The 24,968-nt window shown below is 35.6% G+C and overlaps 1 protein-coding gene across 2 annotated transcripts in view; it reads right to left on the bottom strand.

Annotated features, from left to right (window-relative positions):
- Positions 1 to 23,639, bottom strand: part of LOC115992162 (187-kDa microtubule-associated protein AIR9) — a 39,255-nt gene extending 15,616 nt beyond the window's left edge. The window contains exons 1-27 of one of the 2 annotated variants that reach the window (XM_031116242.1): positions 23,259 to 23,639; positions 23,000 to 23,078; positions 21,799 to 22,678; positions 17,753 to 17,824; positions 16,879 to 16,944; positions 16,662 to 16,733; positions 16,497 to 16,562; positions 16,330 to 16,392; positions 16,185 to 16,250; positions 14,319 to 14,418; positions 13,757 to 13,858; positions 12,739 to 12,971; positions 12,526 to 12,640; positions 11,799 to 11,919; positions 11,487 to 11,662; positions 7,246 to 7,378; positions 6,773 to 6,873; positions 6,622 to 6,669; positions 4,685 to 4,869; positions 4,453 to 4,570; positions 4,188 to 4,315; positions 2,143 to 2,311; positions 1,277 to 1,395; positions 879 to 1,047; positions 601 to 685; positions 422 to 495; positions 202 to 324 (exon numbers count right to left, since the gene is read on the bottom strand). In XM_031116242.1, the coding sequence (XP_030972102.1) occupies positions 202 to 324; positions 422 to 495; positions 601 to 685; positions 879 to 1,047; positions 1,277 to 1,395; positions 2,143 to 2,311; positions 4,188 to 4,315; positions 4,453 to 4,570; positions 4,685 to 4,869; positions 6,622 to 6,669; positions 6,773 to 6,873; positions 7,246 to 7,378; positions 11,487 to 11,662; positions 11,799 to 11,919; positions 12,526 to 12,640; positions 12,739 to 12,971; positions 13,757 to 13,858; positions 14,319 to 14,418; positions 16,185 to 16,250; positions 16,330 to 16,392; positions 16,497 to 16,562; positions 16,662 to 16,733; positions 16,879 to 16,944; positions 17,753 to 17,824; positions 21,799 to 22,656 (3,562 nt within the window). In that variant the 5' untranslated portion in view covers positions 22,657 to 22,678; positions 23,000 to 23,078; positions 23,259 to 23,639. The remainder of the gene's footprint in view (positions 1 to 201; positions 325 to 421; positions 496 to 600; positions 686 to 878; positions 1,048 to 1,276; positions 1,396 to 2,142; positions 2,312 to 4,187; positions 4,316 to 4,452; positions 4,571 to 4,684; positions 4,870 to 6,621; positions 6,670 to 6,772; positions 6,874 to 7,245; positions 7,379 to 11,486; positions 11,663 to 11,798; positions 11,920 to 12,525; positions 12,641 to 12,738; positions 12,972 to 13,756; positions 13,859 to 14,318; positions 14,419 to 16,184; positions 16,251 to 16,329; positions 16,393 to 16,496; positions 16,563 to 16,661; positions 16,734 to 16,878; positions 16,945 to 17,752; positions 17,825 to 21,798; positions 22,679 to 22,999; positions 23,079 to 23,258) is intronic. The other variant, XM_031116243.1, reaches the window with a different exon arrangement.
- Between the last annotated feature and the right edge of the window lie 1,329 nt (positions 23,640 to 24,968).

Here is a 24,968-nt window from a genome sequence, read left to right as displayed (position 1 = left end):
ACACCATCATCTTTGCTATTTAGGTAGTCAAAACTTTTTTACACAAGCATGCACCACATTGAAGTTTTTAGACTAAACAAAACCTACACCATCTGTTTCATTTATTTCTATCGTAATTTTACATGAACTTCGCAGTCAATAGACAATAGTTTCTTTGCACTGCCCTAACAGACAAACAAAAGACAGAAATGTCCAACTAACCTGGAGCAATTATGTCAGATGATATGCTACTAGGACTCCCCTTCATTCCATCTTGGCGCACAGGAGTGTAAACAAGTTCAATGCATCTTCCAACATCCTCAAGAGTCAAATCCAGAAAATCTGCTATAGAAAAGTTTTAAACCATTATTATTGCAAATCCAAATGTATCAGCAAAAAGATCTCAACCCATAATTCCAAAAAAAAAAAAAAAAACACTCACCAAAAGTACTTAGTTTCTCTCGTGTGCCATTACTTTTCACTCTAAACCATTCATGGAAGCAGCTACCTCTCTCCCTGAATCATAAACAATTACTTCAATTTCAGGGTAAATGTCAAAACATTAAGACTAGGAATTACAGCCCTTATCAAATATAAAAGGTGTCAAATCAAATGTCTCACCCTCCGCTATAAGATGCAATAAAGCTCACACGTTGCCCTTCTATCATTGATCCAAGAAACTCCAAAGACTGGCAAGTGGGGGGACCTGCATTGCAAGATAAATTCAAAATGATTATCATATCTATTAAGTTTCATGCTCCTGCAGAGATAAATTTATTTATCATCATTGTCATGCATGTACAGAACTTTAAATAACTAGATTCCTGCTCAATAACCCATTAAGCAAAATGAAAATAAAGTAGATTGAAAATATAGATTAGAAGAAATTAACTTTCTACCAGGTATTATAGGTCCAATTTGTTCAGAAAGAACAATTGGACCACGAGCCCAGTCACTTCTCACAGGCTCACAAGAAACCGAAACAAAGAAGCCAATGTCCTCAACTGAAAGCATATATGATGCAGTAGTTGCACCCCAAATTTCGCTTTGCATGCCATCAGAACTGGTCTGCATATACATTCCATTGGTTAATCAAAACTACCACTAGTTAACAAACTGCTATAACAGCAAGAGGAAGGGGGGAAAAAAGGACATCAATTAATTGACAACACACATTGCAGCAATGAGTACTGTTCCTGTACCAGGAGCAATCTCCTAAAGTTGTTCTCAATCCAGTAATAGCTTGCAAGATGAGGATACAAGAAAATTACTAATACACAATGTTAAGTGGAAATACCCGGAACCAGCGGAACACCGAATCTCCCTCTTCACCTCCCCAATATTTTTTGTCAACACTTAGCGTGGCTCCTTCAATAGCATTTCCAACTATTTGTAGAGACAGCAACCTTGGGCTTCCTAATCATCAAGAAGCAATAAGCATATGAAGCGAATTTCTAGCAACAACTATACACAAAAATCACAACTGAGGATTTATACATGATGACTAGTTCAAATATGTCCACCAAATATGCACATTGCACTCACATGATGAACATATACACGTGTCATACACATAAATTTACCCCAAATCCATATCCCCCACCACGAAAACAAAATCACAATCACTGAGTGCAAATCTAGGTAACAGAAACTTCCACATAGAATCTACCAACCAATAACTCTAAAATTCATTAGTGCTCACATGAGATAAAACAGCACAGTTATGAGATATGCACCTGACACAATGCTCTAAAATGCACGCTGCTCAGGAAGTCCAGTTAAGAGTAAGAGGTAAAGATTTTCAACAAACCGCAAGCTCGTTGAATTAGATTAAACTAATACTTAAGTAACATGCATACTTATACATCAATAGCATACCTCCGTTTTAGCAAGAAATGCTTAATTGAAAATCAAGAAATAATATAATAGTAAATTTCTGCTGATTAAGAAAAAATTCTCAACTCACAAGTTTCTGATAGCTATATATGGAACATTTTTACTACACTTTTCCCTAACCATAATAGAATTCCAACCACTGACATTACATATCTTTAAAAAATAAAAATTTTAAATCCTTCCATGCATCACTCTTATGTAAGAACCTAATTATTAATATATTTTGAAACGCAAATAAAATTTCAAAACCAAATAGAATGTATTTACCAGGGCGAAAACGTTCCTGCGCCATGCAAATTCTTGGCTCACCCACAATCCCATCATCACGTATTGGAGTACATTGGAAGGAAATGAATTTACCAATTGCATCCTTGGTAACTCGATACTGAAGAAGTCCTGAAACCTCGGGTATAAGTGAACCAGAATCAGTTTCAACCTGCAGATTCCCAAGAAAGTGCAAGTTAATATAAGTTTAACAATCTGTTGAATGTTGTGTGTGTGTGCACGCAAGCAGTATGTTTAATCAGAAATAATGGAATTTTGCACAGCACCATGCATAGAAGAAAACCACCACCCCAAATTTTATGCTTGGTGTTGATGCCTAAATTCTATCTATTTTTCTGTTTTCATTGCTTAATGAGATTTTAAGCAACCATAAGCATCAATTCTTAGGTCCTATCCCTTTGCTTTGTGCTTCTTTAGTTTCCCAAAACACACGTTCCCCTCTAAGATTTTTTCATCCTGCATTGAATTTGGTAACAGAGCAAACCCTGTCAATATTTTCCTACAAAGCCACCAAAACCTACCACCCTCTACACTGCCCAAACTTGTCAGTTCAACAACCCCAACGATCATAATGAACCAAAACCCCATGTACCCCACAACCACCAGCTGTCTAAAAAAAAAAAAATACAAATTCAGCCAAAAACCAAACTGTCATTGGGCCCAAACCACCCAAAGCCATAGATCACTACCCAATAAACAAAACACACACAAGCACAAAACCCAAAATTTCTCCAGCCCATCACCAAAGCAAACTCATCAAAGTCTCAGACCACCAACACCATTGCTTACAAAGCCCAGCCACAATGCAAGGTCTTGTTACTTCATTGATGCTATTAGATAGATTTGATTGTTATTTGAATTTTATATACATACATTATGTAATCCTATTACTACCTTATTCTCTTTTTATGTTTTGTGTTATTTAAGGACTCTATTTAAAGAGCCAAAAGTTAACTATTGTTTTGTAAGTAGTTGATTATAGATTTATAAAATTCAAGGTGGAGGTTTTTTTCTTGAACAAAGTTTCTCTCCAAACTAGTTTGTAGAGAAACTCTTCCAACTCTTTGTATATCTTTATATTGAGTGTGAATTTTGAAAATCTAACCGCTGGATTGTATGTTCTTATTATATCCTTCATACTTGCAAAATTTCAAGAAGTTCAAAGATCAATTGCTATATCATCAAACAAATGTTAAAATTTCAAATTTTTGTGATTTAAAATTGCGTATAAAAAATAAGTTTATTGATCGAATAGTAAATAACATCCAATTTGAACGAAATTTAATGTGTATATTAAGAACATAAGGAACATGAAATTTAACGATTAGATTTTCAAAATTCACACCCAAAAAAGAGATATATGAGAAATTTGAAGAGTTTCTCTCCAAAAAAGAGATATATGAGAAGTTTGAAGAGTTTCTCTCCAAACTAGTTTGGAGAGAAACTTTGTTCTTTCTTCCTAGGCTTGGTGCTAACTCCAAACAAGCTCCTATCAAGCTTGATGCTGATTCAAAGCATCTCTAGGTTCTAATGTTTAGAATCATCTATTTTCCTTTTTTCATCACTTGATATTGATTTCATGCAAACCTCAGGTGTCGATTCCTCAGTCCTTTCCCTTGTATTTGTTCTTTTTTTGTTCCCTCCCCACTCTTAGAATTTTTCTACCAGCATCAAGAACCAATGTATATCAAGTCCCTTATATCTGCATTATTTACTAGGAGTCTAGGATCTAGTGCAGATGTTTGAAGTTGTAAAATGAATCCTACCAATGTTAGGGTGGTGAGATGGCATTTCTAATGATTTGCAACGCAATGTGATTACTATTGATGAGCCACACAGTTTATAGTTATGGTCCAACAAAGAAGCTCTTATTCTTTTTTTAGTAGATAAAATAGTTTAGAACCGTTTAACATTTACATATCATGGAAACCAGTAAACCTAAACTGTACATAGAGCATTGGTTATTGGAAAAGGAAAGTGCACATAAAGCATTACAGTGATTACACCATCTTGCTAAAAGTGTATACCTCGTGAAGATACCAATTGTAGATACTTTTACCCTCATGGCCACCTATGTAGCCATATGATGCTGTCAATATCCCATCTTCAGTGTAATCACCAGTAATAGATAAGAAATTCAAGCTAGGGGGAAGAGCTGCAAGAATGTAAAATATGAATTAGTTACAAATATTACAATAACATTAAGGTTTCAGACATGACTCTGCAGCAAATCAAGAGGCTTGTTAATTGATTAGACAATGTGTTGATAGAAGAAGAAAGAGATTTTCTTACTCTCAACTGCTTTATCCGATATAGCATATGCTGGTTCACCAGATTCACCATCTTGAGTAGTAGGAGTAAATTTGGCAACAATGCGATAGCCAACAGCTCCTAAGGGTACGCGGAATGCCTAAACAAAGAGCAAACTCCACTAAGAATTCCCATCAAAATACTAAAGTATAAAGATTATGCCCAACAGTTGGACAACTACACACACATGCTAAAAACAATTAACGTCACCTACCTTTGCAATCTTGGAAGTGCTCAATGCTTCAAGATCTTTCTCACCATCCAATATGGATGATCTTGTTTTAAACCACTGTACTCTGCTAGAGCCCTCAGTTCCTCCAGTAACAATACCAGTTACAGTGATCTTGCTGTTCTCCCTCAATTCACCAATTATCTTTACATTTTTTACCTTTGGTGGTGCTGGAGTTTGGCAAAGACAAGCATCACAAAAACAGGAAGTCAATAATGATTTTTTTTTTTTTGGGATAAGTAATGAAATTTTATTGAACAAAAAGGAAACACCCATGTACACCGAAGGTGTACTCCGGGAGCAGTACAATCAATCTTTCAAATTACAGTGCTCAAGCATATCTAGTATGTTAGAGCAGGGAAGAGATTTAAAGGCTACTCTCCAAACCAATTAACCAACAAAGCATGAAAAAAGAGAGATTTGATCTCAAGCATAGACCATTCACATCCCTCAAAGCATCCCTCATTTTATTCCCACCAAAGACACCGCATGATGCAATTTAGCACTGCCCTCCAAAAAGCTACAATACGGTGCTTTCCAAAGGTACCTTGCCAAGCTGCTAACAGATCAAGAACCCTCTGTGGCATAACCCAACAAAGACCAAACAAATTCCACACCATTGTCCATAGGTCATACGCTACAGGACGGTGAAGGAGATGGTCCACTGACTCCCCCACTCTGTTTACACTTTTAGCACCAATCTACAATGATAATAGCTCTCTTCCTTAAATTATCAAAGGACAAAATCCTCCCTAAGGCTGCAATCCATGAGAAGAAGCTACCCTAGGAGGAACCTTCAATCGCTACACCAACTTCCAAGGAAAAGACGTGCCGGTACTCAAGTAAAGGGAAAGATAGTACCCACGCACTTCAAAACCTCGGCTCTTAGCTGGCTTCCAACCGAGTGTATCAAGGCCCTCACCTTTAACTGAGGAGGAATATATCAAATCCATAAAAGCCATTAAAGGCTCCAACTCCCAATCTTGGACTGATCTCAAGAACAGGACGACCCAACGAAGTCTCCCATTTGGGAATTTCATTGGGATGTCTAGATCTCAAGATCATATTTGATATGGAACATGACAAGAAGACAAGTAGGATGGCAACAAGAAAATTAGTATGTTACAGAGGAAATATGTGTTGGATATTTTGGAAGAAATCTCTCTTACCAAACACCCACAAAAACCATTTTCACTCCACCCTTTTCCATCCCCGCTAAAATCACCCCAACCAAACAGACCATAAAGCTTTAATTCCTGAGGTCCTTGTATGAGTGGATGTCTGCCACCAAACAGTTTACTTTGGAAATTTTATTGAATTTATAGACCTGTAGAATTTTTATTTACATTTGTTGGTGTATCTCCAGTATACTTCTAATGTACATGGGTTGCACCCTAAACTCTTTCAATAAATTGCTAACTATCAAATCAAAAAGAATTGTCAATGACATTGACCATCCACTGGCAAATCTGGATATACATAAACTAAAATTTTTCAAAGGAATGAATTGATCCACCTAAATAAATTGTCAAAGAAGTGCCTGCTGAAATTAGACCACACTAATTTCGTTTTTTAATTGTAGTTACATGCATAACTAGTGGATCTAGAGCCCACAATCACACCCTCCATCTTGCTCATGGGTGGGTCTTATAAGACCACACTGCATTACCATATTTGAAACACCAAACTTATCTTAAAGAACAAATTGTATCTAGGTGGAACAAGATAAAATTGTGAAGTCTACCAGTGTGGCTGGCTCCTCTGTATATTATTACTTGTAACTCAATTTGCACCTCTTGGTGTTTCCAACAGAGATGTCCAAGGTTCAAATCCACCCTCCCCCAACTATTAAATTATCAAAAACTCTCTACACACATATAGAGCAACTATAAGCTAAAAATTTATTTGACATCAAGAAGTACCTTGCTTCACTACATCAGTCACTATTGATACAGATTCGCCTTCCTGCCCTGAAAGATACACCATTTATTATTTTAAATAATGATCTCTAAGAAATCTATGCAGTAAGAATATATAGAAAAGATCCACGACACAGAAGGGCAATGGACAAACCCTCAAAATTGGTAGGAATATATACAAAAGCCAAGCGTCGCCCAACATCTTCTTTGGTCAAGGTAAACTCGGAAGTACCAGTTGACACTAGTAAAAAGTCTCTGCCAGAAAAAGCCATAAAAACTCAGGTGGAGATAGCTGAATTGTAAAACAGAACAACCTAAGGGAAAACCTATCTCTCTCATGGAAATAAAAGGTCTATCTCAGTGTTTTAAAAATGCTCTTGACAATGGTTTTAAATTTTAGAACTGAAAGCATACAAAGTAGTCTATCCCTACAACAATAAGACAAAATAAAACAGATTTAATGAGGATATTACAAAACAAAAAAAGCCCAAATTAAAAATGATCAAGGCCAAAAAAAAAAAAAAATAAGAAACTAAATAAATAAATGAAACTTCACTCCTCAATCATGAAGCAAGAAAACCACAGCATGAGGAAAATTTTGGCAAGACAAAATATGTGTATACTAACCCTGTATCCTTCTCACGTAACCATTCAAACTTGCTGGGACCCTCTCTTCCTCCAAGGTAATCACCAACTCCTTTGATTGTACATCCTTCAACAGCATCTCCAATAATTCGGACATTACTGACTGATGGATGAGCTGCCATCATGAGACAAGAACCAACGGTATTTGTTACCATGCACTTTGGGGCTTAAAAAAGGAATAAAGGAAGAAAGGACAACAGCTATAGAAGGTAAACAAACAAAGAATAAGTTTAGACTTTAGACAGCATGTGCTCTATGAAATCTAATTAAAGTTTATGACTATGCTAAAATGGAAGTACAAAGTTCTCTAAGACAATTCCAAAGCATGCTGGCAAGAATTTTCTGGATAAAACCACAGCCACAGAAAATGAGTTCTAGCTCAAATGGAACCTCCCCCTCCCTAAGAATGGAATGGAGAATGTGGTCATAGGTTCAAGATCAACCAGGATGCTTAACTCACCCAAGAAAAGGCCAGACTACCAGTTCCATCACCATTTCTAAATATAGGACAAAAAAACACAAACCCTTTATTCAATTCCATAACATTATTTTTAGTATTAGATAGAAGAAATCATTCCTTTTTCATGCTGGTCACCCTTTTTTTTAAGGTTGAGCAGTGAAGAGCGGAAAATGTGATGCTGTGGGGAGGTAGCTCAAGAATGGGCCCTCAATTAGCTCATCTTTTGCAGATCGTAGAGCATAAATGCGAGGCCTCCTCAACAAAGGCAACCTAAAATTCTTCAGAACACTCTAAAGTTGCACACTTGCACCCTTTTTGCATAAATAGAGCTCAAACTAAATCTTCGGCAGATCATGTAATCAGACGGTACATTTTAGTTTCACAATAGTGCAGTCTGCCAGTATCTACACTCTACAGAATTAATGAGAATTTACATTCCCATTTTATAACATCTTTCAGGCACTGCCGAAGTTTAAAACAAAGTAATTTTCTGAACTACAGATAAGAGTAAACCAATAAGAACGGTAACCTTCAGATCATCATTTCTCAAGATTCCTCCCTCTGCTCACTTTAATTCTGTAATTTCCATTGTTTGTTTAGGTTCTGTCAATTAGCATTCTTATTGTAATATTCCATACCTATAAGTCTAAAAACTATTTATATTATTTGTCATTTATTTATGGTGATACTAATGTCATCCTTGTCACAATTGTTAATCTATGTACTTGGTTAGCTGTAATTGTATCTTTCTTTTATCATTAGAGAGACATTAACACAACCTGACTCTTAAAAAGACCATACAAACTTGTAGGAACTTTTGGAATATCTGAAAGGTAAATAGGCATAGTTGAAAATTGTTGGTTGGTCCTATGGAAATCAAGAAGTAACGAGTACTTGGGTAATTTTACTCAGAAATATGAGTCAGTAGTCACCCTTTTTTCCTTTTTGGTTGAAACCTTTCTCCCCTTACACACACCTCCACTTCTTATAGCCAGCCATTCTTTCATCTTTTTGCATATCTCCTATAGTCATTCTTTTTCTCTTTCTCTCTTTGTCAAGTTTATATTACACAATCCATAGAATTTGAAAAGGTAACGCAAAAATCTGAAAAGTTTGCATGGTTTCTTTGTGGTTCAGCTTAATGTTTTGGGCTGGATGTTTGTGTGTGGAATTTTTTAGGCAAAGCAAATTATGAAATTTTGTTTCTCTTGTTTAAGGGATTGTAGTGGTTGAAGGTATTTTCTCCAACCCATTAAAGAAGACTGCTTGGATGAATTTTATCATGGCTTGACTGTAATGTTTAGTATCTAAAAGGAAGACCTAAGCCTTGCTATTATTGTTTTTCATATTTCTTGATTCCATAAATGATTTACGTTTTTTTTTTTATTAAATGCAAGCTCTTTGGAGCTGTGCATTGACATGTTTGATGTATGTAAGTTACATTTTGGGAACCTCTTACTTATCAATATATATATATATATATATATATATATATATTTTTTGGGAACCTCTTTAAGGTAGGATTAGGCTTTCCTTAATTATATGAGTTAGGTTGCTAGGAAGCACAGACACCTCATTTGGATGGGCTGCCGTGGCCATGTCTGTGTCTGTGTCCGTGTCCGACAACTCTGGGACACTGGACACCTCTGGGACATGGCTGCAGACAGGGTCCCGGCCCTTTGTTTAAAAATATGACAGGACACATCCAAGGTGTACTTTGGTTTTTGGATTTTGTTATTGTATCACCTGTTATTGCTCTTAAATTGATACATGTTTAACATTATATAAAATAAATAAATGTTTAACAATATATAAAAAATATAAATAAAGGTATATTTAATAAAATTGTTATATCGCCGTGTCGTACCATGTTCGTGCTTCTTAGTACAGGTTGTGAGATTTATGTGCAACTTTCTGCTAAAATAGAATTTTTAGTAATAAGACTTGAGTTCCTACAAGCCTTAGCTCTCAATTCTACTATCAAGTAACAGACTTGTGATGTAAAATTTTGGTAAGTCATGATATTTATTAGAAAAGCTTATTATGCATTCAAATGTTTTGATAAGAAATGTTGCATAAAATCATGTTTCAAACAAATGTATATTCTTGATTTTTTGAAATCCAAAGTTTCTTATGCTATGTTATTTATTAAATGGGATGGAGAAGTATGGATTGAGAAATATGGTGTGATTTCTGGTTAAGTCCTATAGTATCTTCTAAACTTGGCCAGTACAAATTAAATTAATGGTTTTCCATGAATAATGACATTTTTGGCCGCCAAATTAGTGAGATGAATCTTGTACCCAAACTTTGTTGGGAAAGGTCAACTTGTGGTAGATGCCAACCACCCAATAGTTGATGATGCTCACGTCCTATAAAGTTGTTTTATGCTAATACACGCGACACCCAAGAATAACTGGCGATGGTGAATGCTAAATGCCTGGCCATAGAGCTAGGCTAAACAAAAATATTATACCATCAGTGTATTTTTTTTTTTTTTAAGTAATGAAAATTTTATTGAAAATGCAAAATTACTTATGTTCACAATGATGAACACAAAGTATATAAAATTACAAGAATAACAAATGGAAGATCTAAAAGAATTCTGGAACTCTAAAAAGGGTGAGTGTATCGTTATTATAAGCATGAGAAAATTATTCTGAAAATAAATAAGCAAGGATGTAATGATAATACTGCTAATGTGTAACATTCTCATCAAATTACTATGTTGTTCTCAAGAACTAGATCACATGCTTCCACTGTTAAACATTCTCACCAAATTCCCATGTCACTTAACCCTTATTGGCCCTTGCAGCACTGTCATCATTTATTATTGTAAGCAAGTTCTTTTCTTGGAAGCAACAAATGTGTTAAAGGTGACAAGAGGAGCTGTAGTTTCTTTTTGGCGTGTCTATTAGACTGGTGAGTTTTTTTGTGTAACAAGGAAGCAAGATGTATTTGATCCCTTTTTGAGCATAGATGTATTTTGGATAACTCTAGCTTGTTAGAGCTTGTTAAATCCCTGGCTTTGTTTTGCTGTCATTTTATGGGTGAGTATGTATAAAGAGGTTGGAAAGTTGATATTGTTTTCATGTGATGATTTTGGGTATCCTTGAGTTAGAATCCTGTTGCTAAATGTTTAGGTTTTGAAGGAAAATTTTCTGGTTACATGAGATAATTATAGGCTAGATGCATATGGCATTATGGCACATAATGCTTTTCTATCAAGTAAAAAATGTAAAATTTTAGATGCTCTTTTCATTTTTTTTTTTATCAAGAAAGGTTGTATTCCTTGTCTTCAAGTTTGTTTTGGTTTGTGTTAGTATCAAGTTGGACTTGTTATTAACATGCAGGTCATACTCACAAATCCAGAGTACTGGTTTCGGTCTCTTCCTGCTGTTTTCCTAGGCTTCTAGCAAAACTTTCTGTCAGTGGCTTTATTAATAAGAAAAATATACGTGTCCCCAACGGCCCAACCCAACCCTGGAATAAGCATCCACTGATGTACAGGCAGCACTTGAACTAATAAGTTGATCTGGTATATCTCATGTTTCAAACCATAGCATAGGCATTATGTGATCTTCAACTCTGACAAGCATATACAACTAGTAATAGAAGGACTAAACGCAGATTAGAAACAGTTGCAATCACAAGCAAGCATATTTGCAAAGGAAAGTTAAAACATCCACATAAAGAATGATGCTGAATAAGGTAAACTTTAATGAAAAGGAAATGAGAAGATTTACGTTCCCCCAAAACACACCTGCTCTAATAAAATCTGTATATTTATATTGAGGTTCTCCTTTGGCACCTTCTTCTGTTACTGGTGTGTACATAAAAACCAGACTTGAATCAATGTCATCTATAGCCAACCGGTACTCCTCATCTTCTGCACCAGCAATAACCACAGGGCTGCTGTTCCATTTTCTCCTCAACCAACTGAAAAATGTGAATTGCAAAGTTAGATTTTATCATTCTATTGCAAATTTATACGTATGTATACATACATGATTCATGCACGAATATAAATAAGAAACATAAACATATGTAGTTGTGTATTAAAAATGCAACTCACCTAGCAACACCTTTCCCTGGAGTCCCACCACACCATGCAACCTCAGCATAACCCCTGATGACATTTCCCTCTACCAGTTCCCCTTGGATTTCAAGGTTCACAACCTTTGGAATTCCACTTCCTTTGCAATGACAATAAAGAAAGTTAAAAGGAAAAATTCAATAATGGCATGATACAAGCTGTGCATATGGAAATTATTTCAATAACAATGGCATGAATCTACAAGATAAAACTTGGACTGATAGTTCCTTCCAAAAAAGGTGAAACTCAAAGACAACTGTCTCAAATAATACGGGCTTTGCATGCGCAGCACAAATGAACTAATAAATAGAGATTACATAGAATTGAACGAAGGACATCAGAGACAACTAAGCTTTGATTCTATGCTAGAGACCATCAGCCCGAAGGAATTTTAAAACTTTTAGAACATATGAAGGAATTTTAGTTTAGAGATTACAGTTCCTCCTATTATTAAATATTAAGTATATTACAGATGAAAGGCATGAAAAATGAAATAAAATTAAGTGCATGAGGGAGACTTTACAACTATTTCATATTATGAACATTCTATTCTAGCAAGAAATGCATTGATGTAGAGCTACAACTGCAAGTTTCACATTAACCCCAGCTAACATACATGAGAAATTTTCAAGTTCATGCTGAATTTACTAAAAGGAACATCTAAAATCAACTTTTCAATCCCAAAGAAAATAAGAAAAATGTATACCTCGTGAAACTGGTGAGGATATGACAAAAATGGAAGGATAATTGGTTTCTCCTAGTAGAGGAGTACATTCCACTTTCAAGATTTTACCAATGTCTTCATGCTTTGGCCAGTAAACCTGACCATTACATCATCAAGCAGCATGACATAAACAAAGAAGCATTAATAGCGACTCAAAACTTCAAATACACAGATAAGAATGCAAAATTCCAGCACCTCTCCAGTAGCATCAGGAATAGCAGCAAAATTTGAAAGCATTCTCTCTCCCATAAACCATTGATAGTTTAATACTAATGGCGGATCAGTGCTCAATGTGCCGTCTTGGACGAAAGTAAAGTGGCATCGACAAGCATCTTCTTCAGAAGGCTGATCCACTGAGGCTTCCTTGAGCAGGTACCCAGAAGGCAATTTATCTTTCCATTGCTCAACAAGAAAACGAAAAGTTGACTCTGTACATGACACCACACATATATAATAGCGTCTCAGATTGAATTTAAAAACATAATTATAACTACCATCATGCACAGCTATCCTTGCTTGCATTAGTTCCAGTTGCATAGAGCATTACTAAACTCAAACCCTATGCTAGATTTAAAGCTAAAAATTTACTCCAAAAAAGACAGTGGAACAATTGAAACTTTCAAAATAGACCCACAGGAATAATACCACAAATACATCAGTTGATTAAGTATTGAGTAATCAAATTTCATCTCCAGCCTCTTGTTGTCAGAAAAACTCCAGTAAATGTCAACAAAATGTATACGTAAATTTTGCAGGTACCACTCATCATGAATGTAAAACCAAATAATTTATCAAAAATAGAAAATAGCAAGATAAAAACTGCCTCACATCCTCACCAGATTAACATTTGGAGAAAGCGTTGCTGCTGTTATATAGAAGCAATGCTAAATTTTTCAATTGAATTGATGATGACAGGAGTTGTTTGTTAAAAACTATAACAATAAAACTGTGGATATACACACATACGTAGACTCACTAACATCCAACCAACTATGAATATTTAATATTTAATTTTTTTTTTTTAAAACTCACAAAAACATATTACCTTCATCTTACTATTTATGGCAATCTATGAGTTCATCAATGGCATGACCATACCATCCATCATTCATCATACATATACATATTCACTAAGATGCAAAGAACAATACAGACCTATATGATAATAGAAATCAGCTACTACCTAAAAAAAAAGGATATTCAGATTATGCACCTGCTGCATGATCTGGACGGCAAAATTCCCAACCATCTCTAATGCACAAAGCCGTTTGTGCAGGATAACGCTTTGCTATCGCCAACTCCTCCCGAGAAAGATCTTTCCAGATATAGTATAAAAGTAAGAAAAAAACAAAACAAAACAAAAAAACGAAAGGAAATTAAACCATAAGACCAATCGTAAGTTGTAAAGATATTTTGAAGTAAGAAGCACAACAAAGTGAGGGGGAAAAGGCACAATATACTGAGCAGCAACTCATTAAAAATACTTTTTAACATTGTTAGAACAATGGTCAAATGATTAAATTCACCATTTCCTAATAACTTAGGTTTTCAAGAGAATGTTCAAACCCTTCTTTACTATATCTCCCATTAAAAGTTTAACAACCCACCTGTTGTGCTCCACTTATTAAGGGGAAGTGGACCCATACATGAGGGAGAACGTTAGAACAATAGTTAAATAATTAAATTCACCATTTCCTAATAATTTAAAATTTTGGAAGAATTGGTAATTTATCAAAAATAAAAATAAATGGGAAGTGAAATATATTACAAGATACCTCTATCATTGAACTTTTTCAAAGTAGGACCAACAAGCAAAATGGAAGCTGCTTCTAAATGAGGCATCTTAAGAATAGGATTCTCCTCCACTCTTAAATGCTGCAGCACAACATAATAATCACAAAATTACAAGCATATATGAGTATGTACTTTTATATTATGTAGGTAGATAATTTAGTAACATATCTGCAAATCATTAATTCCTCACATTTTATCCATATTTTTTACACCAAGTAAGGTCCATAAAAAGTGAAATATGTTACAAATTGAGTGCATAAATTAATCTGAAAAGTTTGTAGCACTAGAGTTTGTAGAAGGGCTCATGGTTGTGGTTTATGGCGAAGTATTAGTGAAGGATGGCAAAGTTTTTCTAAGCATTTGTCCTTTGTGGTGGGGGATGGTTCTCATATTCTTTTTTGGCATGATAAGTGGACTGGGGAAAATTCTCTTAAAACTCTTTATCCACAGTTATTTGTGTGTTTAGCCAATAAAGAAGCTTGTATTTCTGAAGTGTTAAGTCCTCCAGTTGGTGATAATGATAGAGTTTGGTGTATGATTGGGAATTAGCGGCTTCCTACTCCCTTCTTCACTTCATTCAAACTCGGATTCGTAGGGGTGGAGGTAGTGATAGACTTTGTTGGCGACTCAATGGAAGTGGGAAGTTTGATGTTCGGTTTTTCTATCATAAGATTTTAAATGTAACTCTTTCTACTTTCCCTTGAAAGGGCATTTGGAAAGTAAAGGTTCCAAAGGGTGGCATTCTTTATGCGGACAACAGCTCATGGCCAAATTCTAACTTTGGATGATCTTATGCTCTGTGGTCACACTTTGGCTAATCGTTGTTGTATATGTTGTTGTAATGAGGAATCTGTGGATCACCTGCTGATTTCCTGTCCGGTAACTCATTCTTTGTGGATGTATATGCTTCGGTTGTTTGGGATTGATTGGATCATGCCAAGTTCAGTTGCAGACTTATTTTTTTGTTGGTATCATTGGCTTAGGAAACATAATTCTAACATTTGGAATTTGGTTCGGGTTGCTTAATGTGGACTATTTGGACTGAATGGAATCGGCATTCTTTTGAGGATACTGGAAAATCTTTGGCTCAGTTGTTAGATTTATGTCATCGGACCATTTTTTATTGGTCTTGGTGTTGGGGTCTCTCAGATTGTTCTACACTAATGGATTTTCTTTTGTTTCTTAGAATAGTTTAGTGTCAGTTCATTTATTTCTACTTCTTTTTCCTCTTTGTTCACTATCGTGAACCTTATGTATTTTTTATGCTTTTCCAGCTTCAATAATATTTTTTCTTACCTATCAAAAAATAAATTAATTAATCTGAAAAGTCAAGCTTGAAAAAAAGTAAACTGAATCCAATAGTTACTGGCTTTCTTGTTACAAGTCAAAGCATCAGAATTTTAATACAATTTGTATTCATAACGCTATAAAGATCCCCTTGCACATAGTAATTATTAAAAAATTGATTTAATTTCAAAAGATTTGATGGCTTTATGTCAAACTCTACATTGTAGAAAGTTGGGCAATCAAGAAACTTCAGATCATCTAACTTTCATTCACCAACCCAACTAAGCTCTATCCCAAAATCATGATCAGTTACTTAAATCTGTAACTATATTTCTGCAAATTGCAAATTGAACAATTCAAATTTCTTGACTATATTATTTGTCATGTTGTAAATAAGGCAAACTAAATGACAATGATTTTAACCTTCAAAATTAGTACAGTAAGTTCATACCAAATTAAATCCGCTATGTGATGAACAATAGTCATAATGAATCACATGAGACTACTTGAGAAACTATTTAGCATGCAGTGAGTCTAACAAACAGAATTAAATTACTAACCTCAAGAACTGGTAAATATGGGAAGCCCTTTAGAGTGGAAATTTTGTTTTTGCTGGCAGCTAATACCTACATGAAGTTTAGGGGGAAATTAAGAAATTTATGCATTTGTGATGAAGAAATAAGCTGCATAAAAGTAACAACATACCTGCAGTCGAGGTTGACTTGCCATCGAAAGAGACTTCAGCTTATTCTGAGCAACAGAAAGAAACTGCAAAAGAGGAGGGGGTTATGGAGGAGAATACATTTTAAGCACCTGAAACGTGAATCTTCATTGATGATCAGCAAAGCTGACACTGCTTTTCAAAGCTGTACCTCTAAATTAGGAAGCTGTGGAAGGCTTGCAAGCGATGTGATTTGATTTCCAGCAAGATAAAGTTGCTACACAAGTAATAAAAATTTCAGGGCCCTATTGCATTGATAACTCCAACATGTGCCGAGTCATTGCAATTCAGCAATCAATACACATGAGACACATACCTGTAGAGCTTTGCAATTCTCAAGAGGTTCAAATCCAGGCCCTTTAAAATCATTGAAGCTCAAATCAAGAACCTAGCAAGAAACAGTACAACCAGTATATCAGCAAGCTATTCTTTTGCAGATCTACAAATAACCTTACACGTCAATTACTCTAGCTTCCAGAAGAATTGCCATTGAAGTGAATGAAGAATGAAATTGGTATGATGAAACAACAAACCTTCACCCGCTTCAGTATCTCAACTCCTTCCAATGTAGACAAGAGGTTGTCTCTGAGATAAACAAACTGACAAAGAGGATCATCAGTTCCTTAATTTTCAAATATTGCTTTTAAAACTTACAATTGCAAGCTAGAGAACCATGATCCAGAAGTTATCGACAATCAGTTTAGTTCAGAGAGTTCTGAGTTTTGAATTTTGAAATAGTTTCAGGTTTTTTTCATATAACACTGAAAACAAAATATGAGAGCACTTAATGCAGATTAAGCAAGGGTTCCAGGAAACAATTATCAAATGCTCAATTTCTGAAATTAACAAAAGAGCCATCATCTGATATACTTCTACAGATTAGTGAAGAATTTCCATTATAAAAAATGAAGATTCTAGACATGTTTTTGAAAGTTATGAACGACGCTTTCTCCACTCTATATGCATCCCATTTCCCTATCTATATCTTAAAATCAGACTTTCCAGTCAACAAAGAAATAATAACAATCAGCTTCAAAGGAACCTTATCTTGATGGTAAAGCTCCTACTCCATCACAAGAAACCAGCTAACATTAACACTAATGGTTGATTGAAACCAAAACATACCACTGGACATCATGAATACCCTATCACATTTAAACTTCTATTTTGAATAAGTTTATTATCAATTGGAAAGCTACATCATTCATCAAACCTTCAGGATATAGAAGTTCGTCCACAAGAACTTAACAAGGAATTTACTTATCCAAAAAAAAAAGAACTTAACAAGGAATTTAAAGATAATGATATTAACATGGAATCTAATTAAAAACAGAAGGGTAAAATGTTTCTCCAATAAAAAGTTGACCATATATAACTAATGATGCATCAGACATAACATCAGTTTACCTCTAAATTTGCTGACAAGTTCAAGCCACTAGCATTGAGACTGCGAACTCTGTGACCCCGAAGATCCAACCTCTAATAACAAAAAATTTATAAAATAAATAAATAAATAAATGAAGCACTAATAAGTAATAAATTAAAAGCTCATTGCCTCCAATATAATAATTTTTAAGGAGTGATTCATTTCAACAGTATGAGAAAGAACCACATATACTGAAGTAGGAGCAATATAACATGAATATTCTATTGTTTTTCTTATTAATTGAAAAGAATTTATATGCATATTCTTATTTGCTCCATAAAGCACATGCAAGAAAAATTGCATTGGCACATCCCCATAGGAGACTGGTGATTGAAGGAAATTTGTCAGTTGCTCTGATTGATGATAAACCAAACCATTATTTCCCTTCAACGTCAGCACCTCTATTATATTCACTAATATCAGATCCCAAATTCTTATTTCCTGCAGCTAAACTGAAGCTATCCGTCTTTTATGGTTAGTGAACTTTTCTTAAAAGAAACAACTAATAATGATAATAATAATAATAATATATAACAACAACAATAATAAAGGAAGACTTGTTTATAAGAAAGCATCTGGGTGCTGGATGTGATTGAGGCCTGAGGAGAATAATCCCTTTTTTAAATGCTGAAAAGGCGCAATGAGAATAGGCAACTGCTGAACTTGAGAAGATAATTCTCACAGAGAAAATTAGTTGGAGGCAAAAATCTTGAGCACTTTGGCCTAAGGGAGGGGAAAAGAACACAAAGTTCTTTCATCACCTTGCAAACCCACATCATAGAAGTAACACCATAGGTCATTTATCTATGGAAGGGGAGGTGTTCACTGGTGACTGACCAGGTGGACATTGGTGCAAAATAGTTTTGTACTTTATTTTTCAATTGGAATTTATATGCCAAAGGACTAAGATGACCTTTGTTGGATGGACTACACTTCTCAGCCATTGATGATGAGAAGGCATGCTAGGGGGAAGATACTTACCTGTGATATCCTTATCAAACAAGGTTTCACTCTAGTTATTGATGTTGCATGTGCCGGTGCAATGGGAAAATGGTTAATCACTTGTTGATGCATTGTGAGGTCGCATATGATTTATGCAATTGAGTATTTCAATTGTTTGGGATTCAATGAGTGTTACCAAGGAATTGCAAATATTTTTTTTTTTTTTTTTTGATAGGTAATCAAAAATCTTATATTAAAGAAGGAAAAAAATAAAAGAGAAGTACAAGATATTCATGATGATGAACAACAACACAACACAACACAATAGCGAAAGAGAAGTTAGGAAACTAAACTAAGGGAAGGCATAAACTCAAAGAGAGAAGAACACGCAGTAAAACCCCAACAACGAGACCACTCCAATAGACTGCGTTGGCATAAAATCTTTAACTCCTCCAACTTTTTCTCTTTATCTTCAAAAGATCGACGATTTCGCTCTAACCACACAATCCACATTAGGTACCCTGGAACCAAATTCCAAATTTCCGAATTATGCTTCCCAAGCCACTAATGCCAACTAGATAACAAACCCGCCAACAAACCTGGCATAACCCAATGAATACCAAAAGCCTGAAGCATGAAAGCCCATAGGGAATGAGTAACAGGACAATGAAGAAGAAGGTGGTCTACCAACTCCCCATCACAGCAACACATACAACACCAATTAGCCAAAGGGCGACTCTTAAGCATTAGATTATCCAAAGTGAGGATCCGACCATGTGCAGCAGTCCACAAAAAGAACGCCACACGCTTAGGAATTTTTGGTTTCCAAACACCCTTCCAAGGAAATAAAGAATTTGAGGCACCCCGAATCTCATGGTAGTAAGACTGGGTGTCGAACTTTCCATCCCCTTTTAGCCGCCAGCAACGAGTATCTCTCCTATCACCCCGAGGAATACGAGATTGGATAAGCTGAAATAGAGAATAAGATGCAGTCAACTCCCAATCTTCAAACGCTCTATAAAACCTTAAATTCCACACTCTAATAGTATCCCCTTCTGGAGCCCATAATACCTCAGAGATGCAAGCATCCTTGACCGCTGAACATACATAAAGCTCAAGATAGCGATCTTTTAAAGAATTCTCACCAATCCACCTATCATGCCAAAAGCGTATACGAGTTCCATCTCCCACCCTTGCAAATATTTTGTTTGGGTGGAGGAATTGTTTTGGGGATCATTCAACGATAAATGTTTGATGTGGCTATTGTGGATTGAGTAAAATCATTGGATTTTTGAAGATGTGAAAAGATCAAGGGCCCAATTGAAATTATTGCTAAGTAGAACCTTGTTTGAATGGGCTAGTGTCAGGGGTCTTACCAATTGTCACTCTTTTTAAAATACGTTTAGATTATGAGTATTCTCATAAAGTTCCCAATATTGATAGCCTTCGAAAGTAGAGAATAGTTGCACTTGATTGGTGCTGCGCGTACAAGAGGGATGGATCTCATGGTTTGTGGTGTATTGGGTTATGCCAATAGAGATAACCTTCGGAAGTAGAGAATAGTTGCACTTGATTGGTGCTACGCGTGCAAGAGGGATGGGGAAACTATTGACCATCTACTTCTCCATTGCACGGTAGCTAGAGAGCTTTGGGCCATGGATTTCTCATGGTTTGTGGTGTATTGGGTTGTGCCAAAAGGTGTTGTGGAGCTTTTAGCTAGCTAGAGAGGCAAGTTGAGCACATGTTGCAATGCAAAGATTTGGACCATGATTCCCCATTGCCTTAGGTGGGGTCTTTGGCAGGAGAGGAATGCTTGGACTTTTGAGGGTTGTGAGAAATCTATTCATGACCTAAAGCTATTATTTCTTAACAATCTGTTTGAGTGAATAAATGGTTTTGGACTGTTTCCGTTTACTGTTTTGCCTGATTTGATTGATGAACGTACTTTTAGCATTTAATTTTGGCGTACCATGGTACACTTTCTGTGTACATGGGTGGCACCCTTCTAGCCTTTTATTTAATGAAATTTCACTTATAAAAAAATAAATGAATAAATATTTATCGAAATTCATCTGCTAGGCACGTCTTTGAAGTTAAATTTTTTACGAAATGTTGCACCCAACAACTTCCTCGTGTTTTCCTTGGAAGAGTTTATGGAAGTCTAAAATCCCATCTAAGGTGGCTTTCTTTATTTGCACAGTAATTTCAGGTAAAATCCTAACTGTTGATCAGGAAATGGAAGTTAATCATGATAATTTGGTGTTGTATGTGTAAAATGGCTGGGTAAACTTTAGATCACCTATTTCTCTACTACATTGCTGCTCAAGAGCCTAGGTGTTTCATATTTTCTCTTTTAAGGGTTTACTGGGTCATGCCAAAGGTGTCCTGGAGCTGTAAGAGAGTTGGCAAGACATATATGGAAGGAGTTGTAACAGTGAAAACTGGATAAGTGCTTTGAAGAGGGAAGAATGGTAGAACTTTTGAAGGGGGTGAGAAGTATTACCGACTTATTCAAAAAAGAAAGTGTTACTGACCTAAAACTTTCTTTCTTCAAATTTCTATTTGAGTTGATACATGCTTCCAGTCTATGATGACTTGCCAATTCTCTTGATATGCATGATAGTTGTACTTTTACTTGGTGTCCAAGTACCAGTTGTACACATCTAGTGTTTTTTTTTTTTTTTGATAGGTAAGTTGCATACATCTAGTGTACACTCCTTTGCATTATTACTTGTAAAAATAATGATGGGCAATAACTAAACACTTTGGCAACAAACACACACCCTCGTTAGGTACCTAACTCAAACTCATTTCCATAGAAATTCAGAAGCTTTGTGATTATCATCAAGAGGAAAACGTCTAAAGGCATATATCTTCAATGGTGTTCATTGATAGGCACAATAAAAAGGAGAACATAGCAATGTCACTAAACCACAGCAAACTAATGGCAACCACCTTTACTTGCTTCAACGAATAAATTTTAAAGCCCTTCAAAGCCAACTAGATTTCTAAATAACTAAAACAAAATTTAAAGTATCCTTGTACCATCATGAACAATTAAAAGGTTTGCAGAGACAGTGCTTACCACATCATCACCAGCTTTAATCTCCACCTGTGGAAGAACAATGAACCTAGAGTCCCGGCTTTCAGGAGTCCGAGTCCCCACTTTTCTCCGTCCAGACAAACTAGCACTCCTGTCCAGAGACATCGACAAAGACCCACCTCTCAATCCACTCGAAACTGTAGGCGACCGGGATGATGATGGGGAGGATAGCTTCGAAACCGACCTCCTAATCCCACTGCTGCCGCTACTGTCCAATGAAGTAGAAGTAATCCTCCTATAAGCAGAAGAAGTGGAGGAGGCGGACAGTGCCGGCTTAACCAAAGACCTCCTCACACTCTCCTGCTTACTCACATTGGACCCAGTCGGTGTTGTTTTCGAAACCCGGCTCACTGGCGACACTGGAATCGACTTTCTAGTCTCCGGAACACTACTCCGAGTCGAAGAAGCCTTGTTAACAACCGAAGGCAAAGAACTCCTTCTAGGTTCCGGTACAGGCTGCCGCACTGGTTCCGAACCCAACACACTGCTAGTCTTTCTGCCTGCAACCGAACCGGCATTGCTCTGTCGCTTCTCCGGCAACCCTCCCGTGCTGTTTCGCCTCGCGGCGGCCGGCACAGCATTTGCAGTTTTCAACGACGCACTCAAAGTTGGCTTCATCACACTCGAAGTAGAGCTCAAGCCCGAACCAGAACCCGGACCCGTTTTCAAGTCCAATCTCTTCCTAACGGAACCAGTTGCTGCAGCAGGTTTCACAGTTTTCGCAACCTTTTTCACAGCTTCTGATGAAGTAGCAGTAGCAGTAGTAGTAGTAGTTTTTTTTGTTGGAATTTGGGGTTTTTGTACTGGATCTTCGTCAGGTTGTGCTAATGGCTCCTCCATTGTGAAATGGAAATCAAACAATCTGATAACAACGACAGCCAAACAAATAAACAAACAAACAAAAAGAGTTAGGAAAATGAAGCGAATTTGTCACCGACGCTCTGTTTGGCTTGCTGGAAAATACAGGAAAGCTAAAAAGAAAAAGACTAAAGCTTGTAAAGTAAAATAATTTAGTTAGCCGAGCTGTCGTTATCATTTGTTGGGTACCAAAAAGCATAAAATTCCAATATCTATTTCTCCACTGAAAGAAACCGCATTTCAGCTTAAACTACATTTTCAAAAAAATAATTCTTAAAAAAAAAAAAAATTGTTTCTTTGAGAAAATAAAGTTAGAGATACTTACAAAGCAGAAAATTTGGAAGATGTAGAAAAGCTTCGAGAACCGAGACGTCCGTACTTGGAAGTGCAAATTACAGTAGGATCTGTCCAAAAAAAAATGCAGGTTGTTAAGCTAAATTTCAAGCTTCTTCTTAGTCGATCTAATTGAGAGAAAGAAGCACAACAATGTGAGAGCAAATTTGAAGAACTGTGAGAGAGAAGAGAGAGTACCTGAATAGAGAGAGAGAGAGAGAGAGAGAGAGAGAAGAGAGAAGGGAGAGTACCTGAATAGAGAGAGAGTTTCAGATCTGGTGAGGGAAGAAGAAGTTAGGGCTTTGACGGAGAAATCATTGGAAATTTCGCAGCGTGAAACCAAAAGAAAAAAAGCAAAAGTGAGAGAGAGAGAGAGAGAGAGAGAGAGAGAGAGAAAGAGAGTGAAGAGTGAGTGAGTGAGAGTGAGAGTGTGTTGGGGAAGCAAGCAATATTGTTGATGAGAGATAGGAAAAGAAAAGACGGGAAAGGTAGCAAAAGTCCAATGGGGAATGGGGATTATTATTAAAATTTTGAAATACAGTGGAATCTTGATAAATAAATAAAAAGAAATAATTAAAATGGTGTTGAATAATTTGACGACAAGGGAAATTGGCGGAAACAGAGGCTGGTCCGCAGGGAGTTTAAAAGTGGTGGAGAGTGGAGAGAGAGAGAGAGAGAGAGAGAGAGTGTGTGTAGGATAAGTTTGAAATTTGAGCCCGCAAAGGAAAAGGAAAGGAACTCCAATGCAAACGTCACATCAGTTGTAAACAAACCTGGGTTTGGCTTGGAGTTAGGACTTAGGACTTGACACAAACCCTTATATTTAGGAAAGTTTTGAAAAATGTGTAAATAAAATAAATAAATAATTGCAAATGATTATTGAAGGGTGGGAAAAAAAGAGTAGAAAGACCGAAAAAGTTGGATAAATGAGAATGTCGATTTTTTTTTTTTTTTAATCATGTTTGTTTTTAGAATAAGCCTATAAGGTTAAAAAGTTAATCATAAAAATTTAAAAATATATATATAATTGTAACTTTACTTTATGGGTCAGTAAACATGCACTCTTATGAAAAACATGCACCCTTATGAAAGTTTTAATACTATTTTTATAAAAATAAAAATAAAAAATTATTTTAAAAGTTAGTTGCTTTATTTTTTTTGTCATAAAAAATTAAAAAATATATTTTAAACTAATATTCTTAAGACATCTGTTAATTATTTTTTTACTTTATTTATTATTGATTAAAAAAAAATAAAGGGGCAAATCTTTACCTCAAATAAGAGATTTAGACTCTTTTTTTTATTGAAATGATAGAAAAGTAGGATAATAAAAATAAAAATAAAAATATATATATGGTTTTCCTTACCGTGTGTTTGATATAGATTTTTTTTTTTTAATCTTCAATATTATTCAAATTGGAAAGCAAGAACTACAGTCAACCTCACAAGCAGTTCTTAAGATTTTTATCATACTTAGTTTATTAAAAAAAGAAGTATTATATCTATAATATTTTCACAATACATTCACAACAAACCATAGGTGGTAAATTGTTTCTCTTTGTTAAAATATAAAATCTTAACCAAATTAAAGGAAAATTTAGTGGCGGCACGAGTAACCGAAGTACATTCTCTATTAACCCAACAGGAAAAAAAGTTAAAGAAAATATCTTCTAGACATAGAGTGTTGCAAGTTAAATTGACAATAGTCTAGGGACAGTATTAAGAGCATTTGATATGGATGATCAAGAAGTGAAATGGTGAAGATTAATTTTGTAATCTTATTCTCAATGTCATTTTCTTCCCAATTTGAAACGAAAAAAAAAAAAAAAAAGTGACTGCGGAAGTAAACCTCCAACCATCTTATCTCATGGTGGTGATTTAGTTTTTTTTTCTAACCATGACACATGCATGGTGGTGATTGGGGGTTGGTTAATGTACTTCTTTATTATTTTTTGGGGTAA

The sequence above is a fragment of the Quercus lobata genome, chromosome 5 (genome assembly GCF_001633185.2).
Source record: "Quercus lobata isolate SW786 chromosome 5, ValleyOak3.0 Primary Assembly, whole genome shotgun sequence".
Lineage (NCBI taxonomy): Eukaryota > Viridiplantae > Streptophyta > Magnoliopsida > Fagales > Fagaceae > Quercus > Quercus lobata.
Note: the sequence above shows the minus strand (reverse complement) of the source record. Positions and strands in the feature narration are given on the sequence as shown.